This window comes from Panthera onca, chromosome C1, assembly GCF_046562875.1.
Source record: "Panthera onca isolate mPanOnc1 chromosome C1, mPanOnc1 haplotype 2, whole genome shotgun sequence".
Lineage (NCBI taxonomy): Eukaryota > Metazoa > Chordata > Mammalia > Carnivora > Felidae > Panthera > Panthera onca.
Window position 1 is genome coordinate 59,506,761 of NC_138346.1, and position 15,564 is coordinate 59,522,324.

General features: G+C 33.9%; 1 protein-coding gene across 1 annotated transcript in view; it reads left to right on the forward strand.

Moving 5' to 3' along the window:
- SP3 (Sp3 transcription factor) overlaps window positions 1-15,564 on the forward strand; it is a 59,427-nt gene that overhangs the window by 37,293 nt on the left and 6,570 nt on the right. Inside the window, exon 6 of the mRNA XM_060621749.3 lies at window positions 12,096-12,288. Coding sequence (XP_060477732.3) covers window positions 12,096-12,288 — 193 coding nt within the window. The remainder of the gene's footprint in view (window positions 1-12,095; window positions 12,289-15,564) is intronic.

Consider the following 15,564-nt stretch of genomic DNA (forward strand, 5'->3'; position numbering starts at 1 on the left):
AGAAGACAAAGGAAAAGATAGAAAAACAGTGAAACTTTTAACATACAACTAAACATAATTGTTCAAAGTTGTACATAGGTGGTGTGGTTTCCTATTCCTGATGATAGCAACTCAAGTTAAGATTGTTGAAAATCCACAGAAAGTGTTGTTGAATAATCCTTAGGGGGAAAAATAGGCATTTCTGAGACATTGAGGAAAAGGAATCTTTTGTTTAAATGGAGAATTTTTTTTTAAATGAGGCAGGGGAAAAAACCCCAAACTATTATTTTTTCTAGCCATATAGTGGTAGCAATATGGCTATCAGAACCTCAGTATGTAAAACTGACCTCATGGAGTTGCTCTGATTTACATGAGGACCTGGGACCCTACGTATTCATTTTCTCTAGTGACAGATTTACAGTTTATAGTGTCCTTTAAAGACAGTTTGAAAGCCCTTAAGCTGCAACAGGTATAGCCACTGTGGCATAGTTTTTGGAGTTTCTTAGGAGAAGCCTCAGGAGAAGCCTCAGATTCTTTAGGCCTAATTTTTCCAGTATTCAGATACAATTTTTAACAAACTTGGCTGATTTCCAGTTTCAAGTTGGGTTAGAAGATACACATTAGAAAGGATAATGGGTGTGTAGCTTGGGAGACAGGGTTGATATCACTAGAGTTGGGAAGAAGGCAAAAAAAAAAAAAAAAAAAGTAGATATATGAAATAAAAAAATCGAATTCTGGACTTAGTGCAGTGTTCTAGGGCTTGTCCAGTACCAAATTATTTTAATAATGAATTGCAGTCATTAAAGATTAAATAATATTTTCAGGTTCTGCTAAAGAAAGTAGGTAAGTGTGTAATTATTTCTGGAGAGATTTCCATTCAGAATATGGTACCCTGTGGTTATCTTGTAAACTACCATCCTAAACAACTCATGCCTTGAAGGTTTTGAATTTTAGAAGTTTTCAGTGTATTTTTAAAGTGATTCGAAGGGCACCCAGGAGCCTCAGTTGGTTGAGTGTCCAACCTCGGCTCAGATTGTGATCTCATGATTCGTGAGTTCAAGCCCTGCAAACGGGCTTTCTGCTGTCAGTGCAGAGCCCGCTTTGGATCCTGTGTCCCCCACCCCCACCCCCCATGTCCCTCCCTCTCTTGTGTGCGTGTGCTCTCTCTCTCAAAAATAAATAAACATTAACAAAAATAAAGTGGTATACAAATAAACATTGAAGTAGTAGATAACACTCTTCTCCAGTGTTTAATTTTAAGTTTTTATAATTAAAACTTAATGAAAAGAGCCTACCTTATTTAAATTTGAGAAAATGAGTTTATATTATGCTGTATTCCATTGCCATTGTATTTCAAGAAGTTATGATAATATGTAGTATCTAAAAAGCATAACTGAAATCTGTAATGACTATTTTTTAAAGAAATATATTTTTAAAAATTTTAGTTAACATGCAACTCAGTATTGGTAAAGAGATATTTTAAGAGAGGATTGCAAACCATGTATTTTAGAAGAGAGTTCTTGCAACATGAAATGAGAATGACTTAGTAATGAAATCAATGTAGATTTTTTTTTTTTTTTTTTGCTTGCATTCTTGATGAGTAATGAAACATGTATATATCTGAACATGGAAGAAGTTTATTGGGTAGCTGGCATGAAAACTGAGAATAGGATTGTGTGAGGTGAGGTTAAAGAATCATACATAACTTTTTGATTGCTGTTTTTGTAGATTTCCACTGTTGCTTTTTTACTAAGGAAAAAGAGTTTTTTTAAGTGTAATTTTGTCATCATATACTTAGACTAGGAAGTTGTTTCCAGGGATAGAATATTTAGAAATTAGGTGGTAAGAATGTTAATTAACTTCTATAAGATCCAGCTTATGTTAGGGTCACAGTTTTGAATAAAGAGCAATGTTTTATCTCCCAGTTTAAGTATTTAATATATTCGTAATATGTCACTTCAGTTCATCTTCAGTTGTCTCCGAAAACTGAATCTACTCTTAGAATGAATGTTTGGTATTATTAGGGTATGAATAGAGAGAGTTGTGATAACCACTTGTAACAGATCACTTTCTTGCTGTTCCTTAGCAGTCAAGGATTATTGGAAACTGTCATCCTTTTTGGTTTTTTAACCTGGGGATGTGGCAGAGAACAACTTTTATCTTTTTTTTTTTTTTAAACTTTAGAGTAACTTTAAAGTAGTCTTTTCTTATCTGAGGAAGAGAGGAAAACTAGTCTGTAAAACTTATGGGGGAAGGGAGGAGCCTTATACTGTCTGCAGTACTGTCTTATATTGATGTGTATCCTTTACAGTTATTCTGAACTTGTTATCTGTGACATTGAAGATTTTATCTGTGAGGTTCCTCAAATGAAGTCCTCTATGGTGGGAAGCAACAGGGAAGATTTTTCCAGATTTTTTTTTTTATTGTAAAAAGCACATGACATTAAATGTGCCATCTTAACCATGTTTAAGTGTATAGTTCTGTAGTTAACACTCAACCTTCATGGGACAGATCTGTAGAGCTATTCCTCTTGTAAAACTGAGACTCTGTATCCATTTCCCATCTTCCCTCTCCCTAGTGCTTAGCAACCACCTTTCTACTTTGTTTCTGTGATTTTGGCTACTTTAGATACTTCGTATTAGTAGAATCATACAGCATTTGTTCTTCTGTGAATGGCTTATTTCACTTAGCATATAATGTTTTCAAGTTTATCCATGTTGTAGCATGTGACAGGATTTCCTTTTCTTTTTTTTTTTTTTGTAAGGCTGTACAATATTCCATTGTAGGTATATACAACATTTTCTTTATTCTCCCCAGATTTTAAAAGTCACATTAATTTCATTTGATCAAACTACAGTTAAAGACATATATTCATATGTAAGGAAGCTAACTTTACTTAAGCTACTTTTCCTGGGAACTAACCCCGGTAGAGAACCGATTTTTAGCAATAGTTGGAGTATGTTTTGCATAATTTTTTTTCCTTGTGTTCTGACTCTATCCATTTTTGATTATGTGACTTCTAACTACTTGAAACTACTAATGTTTGTTTTCTTATCTATTAAGTAGAGGAATATATATTAAGTGCCTACAGTAGTGTCTGAACAAGGAGTAAATCTTAAGTGTTATTTGATAGAACACTGCTCCCTTTAACAGAGACTTAATATTTTACTGTTTACAGTATATTAATTGCAAGTCACATAGCCTTTTTCTCATATATTTGTGGTATGGTTATAAAGTGAAGTCTTCTATGAGGCATATTATAAAATCAGTTATTTCTAATTATGTTTACATTTGTGTGTGTATCTGATAAAAGCTTCTCTTGTCTATATTTACTAGGATGAATAATCCTATTGTATAATCTCCACTTGGGTAGAAAAGCTTCGAAGATGATTCTGAAAACTGCTATAAAAAAGAGAAGGGGAGGATTTGAAAAAGATTAGTAGAGATGAAAGATTAATTTTAAGTAGGGGGAAGGGAGCAGTCATAGAAGAATAATCTAGGTTTAGAGAGATAGGATTTGTGGGAAAGAGATTGCTTCATGTTAAAGCACAGATAATATATGTACATATATTTTGTTTAAAATAAGTAAAGGAATAAAGTTTGGTTTTAAAACTTTCCCCTAAAGTGTTAATTTCTTTTGATTAGACTAGCACAGTTATATTTCTAGGAATCAATGTCTGGAGTTTAGAACTAGCTCCTTGAAAGAAAAATTGGAAAAAGAGACTTGGTAGCTCTCACATATCCTTAGGAATCTGAATAATTATGAATGTGAAAATCTAATTAAAATAATATATGAGATCTTGTAGGATTATCCTATAATTCTGTTCAGGTGATTTTTTTTATGGCAGGTGAAACTGATTAAAGGGAAAATGTAAATAAAATAAACTTTAGAATCAAATGAAATAATTTCGTCAGAGCTTAAAAAATTGAAGGCAGAATATGAAAGCCTTTGATAAGAACAACAAAAATCCTAATGATATACTATTGATAAAGGAGAATATCTCATTTTATCAACAGTATGGTAATTCATATTTATCTAGTATTATTTATTTAAATTAAATATGCATATTCCAGACTTGATAAACCAGTTAAGAATGTATCTTAAATATTCTATTAGCTCTGTTGATAAATAGTCTTAGGAGGAAGCGTTTAGCATTTTCTGGTAATATTTTTAATAGAAATCTATGCATGTCCTGGGTTATTAATGCCTGACTAATATTGATTATACATACAGATTACCACTGGTGCCTTCATTGATTCCATGTCAGCTCTGTTTGTGTTACATATGATATGCCTGCTCACTCTCTCTTTTTACATGCTTTTAGCACGATGCTGCATATTGCTATTTATATATCCTTGAATTGAATGAATTTATATTTTCTGATTTTAACTAAATAACCTTTAAAGTGGACAAGTGTCTTTAATATCCATGTAAAGAAGCCATGCATTGACTAGCAAAGAAAATGAAGTTATCACTGAACACCCAAGAAAATGGCAGAGTAGTCACTTTCTATCTGCTATTGATAACATTGAATCTTGCCCTAAATATTTTGTTGTGGCATTATCTAATATTGAGCCATTGTAATTAACAATAAAATTAAAATTGTTAATCTCTTATATGTATTTGTTTTCTAATATTTTATAGTCAATTAGAGTGTATATGCTTAATATTTATGGGGTGCATATTCACAGCTTTACTAATAGTGCCAATCAAAGATTTGGAGACCACTGGCTGGCTTTATCTTCCTAATCCACAAAAGCAGCCAAACTTTCTTTCCTCCTTCCTTCCTTTCTCTTTCTCTTTTTCTCCCTCCCTCCCTTCCTTCCTATTTTGTTTTATTATGGTAGGCCATGAAAACAACCATAAACGTGAGACAATACTGCCATATACCAAGCCAGATGAAAAGGAAATTTAAACATTTTGAGGTAGAGAATAAATATAATTTTGAAAATAGTGCCATTGGGGCACCTGGGCTTAGTTGATTAAGCCTTTGACTCCTGATTTTGGCTCTGGTCATGATCTTGGGGTTTGTGAGTTCTAGCCCTTGGGATTCTCTCTCTCTCCTCCCCCCCCCCCCCCACCCCCACTTGCTCTCTCTCTCAAAATAAATAAATAAATAAACTTAAAAAAAAAGTGCTGTTTATTTTAACATTCTTTTTTTTTAATGTTTGAGAGAAAGAGAAAGCGTTGCACATGTGCACCAGCAGGGAGAGGCAGAGAGAGAGAGGGGAATAGAGAGAGAATCCCAAGCAGGCTCCATGCTGTCAGTGCAGAGCCTGGCATGGGGCTTGATCCCACCAACCATGAGATCATGACAACCAAAATCAACAGTCAGATGCTTAACCAACTGAGCCACCCAGGCACCCCTCTTTGAGAATTTCTATTTATATTGCTTCAATTTTTTTTTTGCATTTAAACTTGTTTTTTCTTATGTACCCAGAGTCCTTTCAAATAAGCACATTTGTTTTTTTAAGCATATTCATTTTTTATATTGTTAGTATATATTAATACATGTATTTGCTACTAGACATGCTAAATCTGCCTTTGTTGGCTAGCTTAGGAATTTCAGTGACATTCTTAGAATGCTTGCTTTCCCAGCATAACTCTTGGGAAGTGTCGTATGTACTTGTTTGCAATTCATCTTTCATTCTTTCAATCTACTCTAGGCAGGATTGTGTCCTAACTTCTCTACTGCAACAGTCTTTGTCAAGATCACCAGTGATTACCACATTTTTACATCCAAAAGTCATTTCTCAGTCTTCATTTTACCTGACTCATCAAGCACTGACACCTATGATTATGTTCTTGAAATGACTGCTTCACTTGCTTTCTGGACACTAGTTTCCTCGTGTCTCTGGCTGGTTCCTTTTAGTCTCCTCTACTTGTGAACGTTGAAGTGCCCAGGGTTTCCTTTTATCTGTATTCCATTCCAAGTCACTCTCAATAATCAGCTGTGTATGCTGATGGATGTCCAAATTTATATCTGCAGGGCATGCTTTTGCCTGAACTCCAGAGCCATCAACTGCCTGATGAGCATCATCATTTGGTTATTTCATAGGCACCTCCAAACTTTCATATCCAAAAATGGGGGCCTGATTGGCACCCTTCTCCCACAATCTTTTCACCTTCCAGTCTACCCTATCTCAGTTAATGGCAGCTCCATCTCTTTTATTACACAGCACAAAAACCTTAGAATTGTCTTTAACTCCTTTCTTGTTCTCAACACCTCACAAAAAAACCTGTTAGTAATAAACAGGTTGTTAGCAAATGTCATGGACTCTACCTGACTGGCCAGTCCTTACTACTTCCTCAATAACACCTTAATTTTAGGCCACTGTCATCTTTTGCTTTGGTAATTATGTATTAGCTTCCTAATTTAATTAGTTTCCCTACTTATGCCCTTGTTCCCAACAGTCTCTTTAATGCAGCATCCAGAGTGATACCGAATTTATTTTAGTAAGATGTAATTTAAATTATATCACCCTTCTACTCCTAATGCCTTGGTGGCTTCCCTCACTCTGAATGAAATGTAAAGTCCTTATAATGGTCTGTGAGGTAATATGCAATGTGTAACATCATATATGATCATCTCTCCTCCTCTTCCACATTTTTACTTTGTGATCTTATCTCTTACTACACTTTCTCCATATTCATTTCATTCTACCCACACAGGCCTCTTTGCTTTTCCTTGAATACACCAAACATGCATCCAACTTGCTTTTCCTTCTGCCCAGAATACTTTCTTCCACCTTGCTCATCCTTTGCCTCCAGGCAGTTTTCTCTGACCCCTCTATTTAAAACAGCTAGTATTTCACTCCTTTCACTTCCTGCTCTCTTTACCATTCTCATTACACTTTATCACCTAAAATGCTGTGTATTTACTTAATTGTTCTGTCTTCTCGCAACTAAATAGGAAACTTGATGAAGGTAACTGTTGTATTAACTGTTTATCCTTAGAACCTACAACAGTGCCTGGCACATTATTGTCACTCACATACTTGTTGAGTGAATAATATTATATTCTAAACTTCAGTTTATGGACTTAATTTTTAGAGCACACTCATCTCTTAAAGGTTTTGTTTTGTTTTGTTTTAAATTCCTATGTTGGGGGAAGGTGTTAGTTGATTATAAGGAACTACAGATGAAGCCGCAACAAAAGAAGCTGATTGACACAGAATTCCTAAGTAATCTATAGATTACTCAAAAAATTTTTTATTTAGAATAATATTTATATTGAAGTATAATACACATTCAGAAAAATGTAAAATCATATGTGTGTACCTTGATGAATTTGTATAGAATGAACACCTAGGAAAAATTACCCAGATTAAAATATAGGACATTATCAACAAACCAGCAATCTCCTTAGACCCAGTTATTACCCCTTTTTAAAGATAGGCAGTCACCGTAGAGTAGTTTTACCTGTGTTAATAAGCTTTATATAAAAATAGAATTTCTAGAGAGAGAAAAAATGTGAGCCTTTTGTTTTAAATTATGTTTGTGACATTCATTCCTGTTGCATATAGGTTGTTAATTTTCATTGTTTTAACACATTTAACTGTATGAATGAATATATTATGATTTATTTTCCATTCTAATACTGGTGGACATTGGAATTGTTTCATTTAGGGTGAATTTTTAGTGTATGCATTTCTGTTGGAGTGAAATTGCTTAGGTTATAGGGTATGCATAGGTTTAGTTTTAGAAGATGTGGTCAAAAGGTTTTCTAAAATTATACCGATTTATACACCCACTAGCAGTGTGGGAGAATTTTAGTTATTCCACTGCTTTGCCAACAGTTGGCCTGGTCTGTTTTGAATGTTAGCCATTGTGGTGGTATGGTACCTCATTGTGATTTTGCTTTTTATTTTCCTGATACCTAATAATATTGGGTACTTCTTCATACTTGTATGATCTATTTTGATGGATTATTACTTCCCTTTCCTCTGAGCATTATAAATAGATTTCTAAGAATGATTAGGTACCACACGTAAGACATTATAATAGAGCACAGTAAAAAATATTTTCCTGTCATCTACACTCGGCTATTGAGGAAGATGTAACCTTGACTGCCTCGTACTGGAGACTTATTTTTAAGGTGTCTGTAATTAAAATGATATGCAGTTAGCAAAGGGGAATTATTTCCAATTTATTGGATTAATTAATTTTATCATTAAGATTCTAAAATACCCCAGATTGCGTATGAACAAGTGGAGTGATTTAAAATTGGTGTAACACATTTTGGGCAATTAATCTATTATTTTTAGTGAACACTTAGTGGTCCTGTCCCTATGAAATGACTTTTAATCTTATAAAAAAAACACTTCTCTTTATGTATTATTTGCAGATAGAAGGAGCACAGAAAAGCAGAGGGCAAAGTCTCTCCAGGTAGATTATTGCCTATATTGGAAGTTCCTCCTTAGGGAAGTTTTTGTTCATTTAGTCAGATTGTATTTTCTGAGCACTTTGGAGTGAAGCACTCAATATCTAAAGGGATGTATGAGCCAATAAATATAATTCTACCATAAGTATATATAAAAGAGATGACATTTGAAGTAGCCTTTAAGGATAAATAGAGGTTAGTTCGATGAAAAAGGAAAAGAGATAGAAAACAGTCCAGGCAAGATGCACACACAAAGGAGTGACGTTGAGAGAGGGCATGTATTCTGAAAATGGTGAGAATTTCACTGTTTTTTTTTTTTGTTTTTTTTTTTTTTGTTTGTTTGTTTTTTTTATTTTGAGGGAGAGAGTGCAAGTGGAAGAGGGGTAGAGAGAGAATCCCAAGCAGGCTCCCACTGATGTGTGTGGGGCTTGATCCCATGAGCTGTGAGATGATGACCTGAACCAAAATCAAGAGTCGGATGCTTAACCCACTGAGCCACCCAGGAGCCCTGAGAATTTCAGTGTTTTTAATAGTGAGGTTTGGAAGACCAGGTTGGGGCCAGGTTGAGAACATTCTTGAATACCAAGTTAATGAGTGTGGTCTTTATACTGTAGAAAATAGAGAATTAGTGTAAGTATGGTTATCAGGAAGGTGATGTCATTAGATTTTTATTTAAGAAGAACATTTTAGAGGCTGTGGAGAAGATGGATTAGCAAAAGAGGAAGATGAGAGGCTGGGAATGGACTGACAGGACTCTGCTAGAGTTGATAGTCCGAAAAATTAGGTGACTTGTAATGCTGTCAACTAAAGGAGATGCCAGGAGAAGGTTGGTTGGTGGACAAGATGGGTTCAATTTACATGTGAAGTATTTTTGCTTGTGCTGTATTCAGATTCAGTAAGAAAGGACACTAAATTGTGAGTATTTATGTCCACGACACAATGTTTAAACGTATTTTATAGGTTCCAGTAAGAGAACTAGCAATGGGGGGCAGGAACGTGCTATATAATATCTTCATTCCCTCAGTTAAGTTGCATTTCATTCTTGCCCTCTCTCATCAATTGCTGTTTTTTTCTTCTCTTTGGTGTCTTCAAGTCTTCTGTCTGTCTAGACTGCTTTATCCATCCTTGATATTAGTATTTTGTCCTCCTTTTTACCTGCTGCCTCATCACAAATAATGTAAGATGAGCAGCTTTAAAAACATCTGATAAACTGCCTCATGTGTGGACTTCAAACTTACTCTACTCTGGATATGTGGTATCCATGTACTATGTCTTTTCTTTAACTTACAAAGCTAGTATTATGCAATATTTGTGCAAGTACTTATGTATCTGGTCATAGTGATACAGATGGGCATCAGATTATAAAGGAACAGAAGTCAATACACATTTATGTTGTGTATTTGGAGGAATTTTATATATAGTGTAATTCTTCATCTTTTCACTGAGGAAATAGAAACCAATTTTCCTTCAATTTCTAGCCATCGAATTCTCTCTGCATCTGGAGTCTAGCATTGTTCACAGCACATAGCAGCTAATTACTTATGGTATGAACGAATGTGCTTGTATCTTTTCTTACCTCATGTAATAGAGGGAGTTGTGGCTGTGCTCCATCAGCTGAACTTGTAGGGTCTATGGGTCATCATCCCCTCCTCACTTTTTAGGGGTTTCAAAATCCTGTATTTTCAACCAGTTTGTCTGTAATAGATCTTTCTCATAAGCATTTAAACATGTTCAAGTTTTTTGTGTCTTTAAAAATAAAACAAAACACTCCCTCCCCTTAATTCTCCTCTTTGGTCCTCTCAAGCGTCTATTGCCATATTTTTGTCTCTCTCTTAAACCAGACTTCTTGAAAAACTTGTCTGTACTTGTTATTAAACACATTCTCACTTCTTGCCCACTTTCTTAGTTTCTTTCTTAACTTATTTGCAGTATTTGATGTTGACCACTTCCTTTCTTTCTTGAAACACATTCTTTCATTGATGTAGCACATTTTCCTGGATACTAATTACCTTTGCAGGTTCCTCCTCTTTTGCCTGTTCCCTAAATGTTTGTATTCCTCACTGGCTACTTTCTTTTCTCATCCTCTTTATAGTCGTGGAGTGATCTAACCTACTTCTTTGGAAAGATCCCATCACTGTATATATACCGATAATTTCTGTATCTCCAGCACTTGCCTCTATTTTGAGCTCCAAAGGTATAGGTCCTGCTTCTGTACTCGTTCAGACTCCATGGTCTTGAACCTTGAGCTCATTAACTGTCCTTCTTTAATTCTACTTGGTCTTTCTCCGGTATTTCCTATTTTGGTGAATGGCACTGCTCTGTACCCTGTTGCCCATGCCATGCTTCCCTTTCTTCCTACTTTCCCCCCGATACTTTGTTGTGGTTATCCTGATAAAATAAACTAGTTTTACACTGTTTGAGGTGTTTTTCTTGGTTGTTGGTTATACATTCTAGTTTTCATTAGTTTAAATTCAGCAGTTACAAGACACATTTGATTTTTTTAAAGCTATTTTTGCCCCAGTTATTAGTGACTAATTTTGGATTTAAAATAATAATTTTCCATTAAGATTTTTAGTTTACTACATAAATCAGAATAAAAATCTGTGAGAATTTGCTTTACCAAAGATGGTTATATTCAGTGTTTGTTTTAAATCCTGTATTGTTTCTTTAAAAAAGTTTTCTGAGATGAAAAACCTCTTCGTTTTCATGTAGAAAATGATATTGTATCACTATCGATATAAAGATGTTTGGCTCTGCTGAGAAAATGACACAACTTCCTGCCATGTCCATTCTTCCTTACCATTGCCTCCTCATTTTGTTTCCCAATCTGGTTTGTAATAAAACTCCTTGAAAATAGAAACTGTCTCTCATATTTCTGTCTCCTTCCATAGTGACATTGTGGCCATTATAGATATTTTAGTAATGATGACTTAATTTAAAGGTTAGATTTGTGAGTAACAGTTTCAAGTGAATGATCCCTTCTTTTGCATTCCCATAGTACCTATTGATAGGAACGATTGATATAGGCTGTGAAGGGTTTTAGAATTTGCTCCAATCTGAATTGACTGTTGGATTTATTGATTAGCTGAACGAGTATATAATTGAAGTTTCAGATTGCTTGTGATTTAGCCTTAGCTTGCTTAAAAAAAAATGTCTTTCTTTCTTTCTTTCTTTCTTTCTTTCTTTCTTTCTTTCTTTCTAATTTACATCCAAGTTAGTTAGCATATGTAGTGTAATAATCATTTCAGGAGTAGATTCCAGTGATTCATCCCCTGTGTATAACACCTAGTACTACAAGTGTCCTCCTTTTAATGCCCCTTACCCATTTAACCCATCCCCCCACCCACAGCCCCTCCAGCAACCCTGTTTGTTCCCTGTATTTAAGAGTCTCTTATGTTTTGTCCCCCACCCTGTTTTTACATTATCTTTGCTTCCCTTCCCTTATGTTCATCTGTTTTGTATCTTAAATTCCACATATGAAAATTACTTTTCTTAATAAATCTTTTAAAAAGCAAGCTCTCATGCTCGCTTTATTCTCTTTTTGGCTGAATTCTTTGATATTTAGAGTAAGATAGAAATGAGAACCAATGATTATGTTTAGGACCAATGGTTATGTTCCATAGACATGATTTTTGACTTTTACATAGTATTCACTTTACCTTAGAGAGGCTCACATCTCATGCTTTTTGGGCCAGTGGGCTGCTTCTCATCTGTATTTGCTTTTTTCTTTAGATATTAGGATCAAGGAAGAAGAACCTGATCCTGAAGAGTGGCAGCTCAGTGGTGATTCTACATTGAATACCAATGATCTAACACACTTAAGAGTGCAGGTGGTAGATGAAGAAGGGGACCAACAACATCAAGAAGGAAAAAGACTTCGAAGGGTAGCTTGCACCTGTCCCAACTGTAAAGAAGGTGGTGGGAGGTATGCACACATGAAACATACTCTTTTTTTTTTTTTTTAACACTGCTAATATCATCACCCTAATTTTTGAAATACTGCATGCGGTATCACTTAATTATGGGAAATTTCTCATTACATGATCATTTTGTGTGTATGTCTGTATGAGTGTGGTAGAAAAAGTTAGGGGACAAAATATATAAGATAGAATTTTCAGATCGAAGTGCCTTTTTTAAAACTAAAGTTACTTAATTTGCCTTAAAAAGAAATGTAACAGATGCCATTTAACAGGCCCATATGAGAAATTAGCCTATTTGCAAACCAGCAATGAGATTTGCCTAAATACAGATAAAGAGTTGATTTTTAGCTTGAGAATAGCAGTTATATAAAAATAAGTTCAGAAATAGTTGATAAGCATAAACATTTTCTATTTTCAACAGAAATGAATAATAAGCCTTAATGATGGAATTTTTTAAGAAAGTGGAACTGTAGTATTTTAATTCTGTACTTTAAAAAAATAAATGTTAAGGCAGAATAACATGACAGGAAAAACTCAGATCACTGATTATATTAAATGTGGATGGATTAAGCTTAATAATTAAGACCTTAAAACTCAGATTGTATTTTAAAAACAAAATCCAGCCTTATGTTAATTATAGGGAGCATCTCAGATAAATTGGCACAGGAATGTTGAAGGGGTGGAAAAAGATTTATTAGGCAAATGTTAACAAGAAAACTTGGATAGCAGTGTTACTGTCAGACAACGAAGGATCAGGGTGAAAATCATCACATGGTTAAATAGGGGTAGGTTTCTTAATAATATGAAGTTTTCACCAAAGGAGATTTAATAGTTATGATACTTTCCCCCCATAACATTGAAATATATAGAGAGCAGAAACTGATACGACTCTTAATGACATACTAATCAAATCCCTAGTCATAGTGAAAAGCCTTAACACATCTCTCTCAGAAATATGCCATAAATAGACAAAATATACTATTAACACAGTTAATGAGTTTAAGCTAATAGAAATAGAGCCTATCTGCCTTCGAGTTGGTGTCATTAGTTGATTTGTACATTGGCCAGCCCATTCACAATGATGGTAACAATGACTAATAACTGCTAACATTGAGGGCTTACTGAGTTTTAGATGTTAGAAAGTCTTATAAATGAGGCACAGAGAGGTTGAATGATTCTTAAGAGCAACATGCAACTGGGATTTAGACCCAGTTTCTTACTCCAGACCATTAACCACTAAACTGTACTTACTACCTCTTGAGTGGATTTGCTTCTATATCAGATCCTTAGGTATTTTTGTTTACTGGGTAATTATTTGTTTGAAATATTATTTATTCTTTGACATGTTTTGGCCAATTTAAGTTTGGTTAGACAATAACTTCTCTGAAATTTACTCTCCTTTTTAGAGGAACTTTAAAGATAAATTTGTTCGTGAAAGTCCAATCTAATTGAGGGTCAAGATCTGGCCTATATTTTACTTAACGCATTTTCTTGAAAATGAACTTCCTTTAGATTTGTATTTATTAAACTAATATGTGCTCATAAAAATTCAGAAATCTAGAAGAATATTAAAACAATACCAAACTTCTACCCCATGTCAAGATAACCATTATAACATTTTTGTATATATCCTTTCAGACTTTACATATCTTTTAAAGTGGAATCATTCTCACTGTTTACATGTCTGCTCTTATTTTGAAAATTTTTGTGACCATATTTCCAAGTCTGTATAGAGTCTACATCAAGTTTTTAATGGCTGTTAATATTGTTGTGTGGATGCGTAAGAATTTAACATCTTTTTTGAGAGTTTATTGCTGTCATTCTAATCTTACACATACATTTTTGCACCTTTGTCTGATTACTTCATCACTGTAAGTTGGCAGAAGTGAAATTGTTGGATCGAAGGGAATTGTCTGCTTTTCTATCTGTTTCAAGTTATACTCCTACCAGTGGTGTATGAAAGTATCTGCTTTCCCACACCCTTGCCAACACTGGATTTCATCATTTTTTTAATACCTTTTGAAGTCTGATATGAAAAATAATTCCTCATTATTATTTCATTTAGTATATTTTTTGTTACATTGTGAGATTGAACATTTTTTGGTGTGTTATTTTACCATTTTAAGATTTCTTTTGTGAATTGTCTTTTGTGAATCTGTTAATTCGTGTGTTTAACCATCATATGTGCAGATATTTTTTCCTAGTTTTACATTGCCTTTCAACTTTGTCAGTGGTTTGTATAATGCATTGTTATACAAGTAAAAGAAGAGTTCTACCACTTAAAACTTTGCAAACTTTGTTTTATGCACAAAAGTTTTAGTGAATCAGTCTTTATGAAATACCTTAAAAAAAAGACTTATTTTTTCTAGAACTTTTGTGAGTTCATTTTTTAAAATTATTCTAAGCAATCAAAATGGAAGTTCTTACGAAAAAAAACTATTGTTTCTTAGAGCTCATTTGAACAAACTTCAACTGATGTATACATGACAGGCAAAATTGTATCATTGACAGTTGTTGCATCTAATTAATAGAAGCATAGCATATAGTAAATCCAGAGCATTCTAAAGGGTTCTGCAAAGGTGAGGTGGGCAGTACTTCAAACATTTTAGAATATTGGCCTTTTTTCCCTCAGCTATTAAAAATACACATATATCAAGTGGAATATTCAGAGAACAAAATTTTGTTTACCTTCTTGAGCAAGGTGTAAAATATAGTTAAATATTTAAAAATTGTATTCATCTGGGCATTTAACCAATATTTATTAAGCAGAACCAGCCCTCAGAAACTTTTTACTCTAGTGGAAGAGGCAGGTAATTTTAATAAAGTAGAATAAATTCTAAAAGCATTATTGTTATGTGGGGTTTGTGTGGATTAAACATCAGTCCATATTTTAAAAATTAAGTTATTTTGCAAAATCTGTCAGCAATTTCAGTTGGTGTCTCATTTCTTCCATTCCAAGCAAAAGAAAGTACTTGATTTACTTCACTTTTCTTAATTCCCATACTGAGAATTTAGCATTATTTATTGTGTCACTCTGTCTTGGCATTGCTAAACTATTGAGAACAAGTTTAGGCAATTAGGAATAGAAACTCAAAGTTGTTTGTTTTTTCTAGGTGGTATAGGTGTTAGTGGTTTGATTACGTAAATCAAGAAGAAAACTTACGACTAAATCTTTTATTATTACCTTTATATTTATTTGTTGAGAAAGTTCTTTTCCTTCACATCACGTGTCATAAATCCATATCTAACATATCTAGATCTTATCTTGAATAAAATTTCCT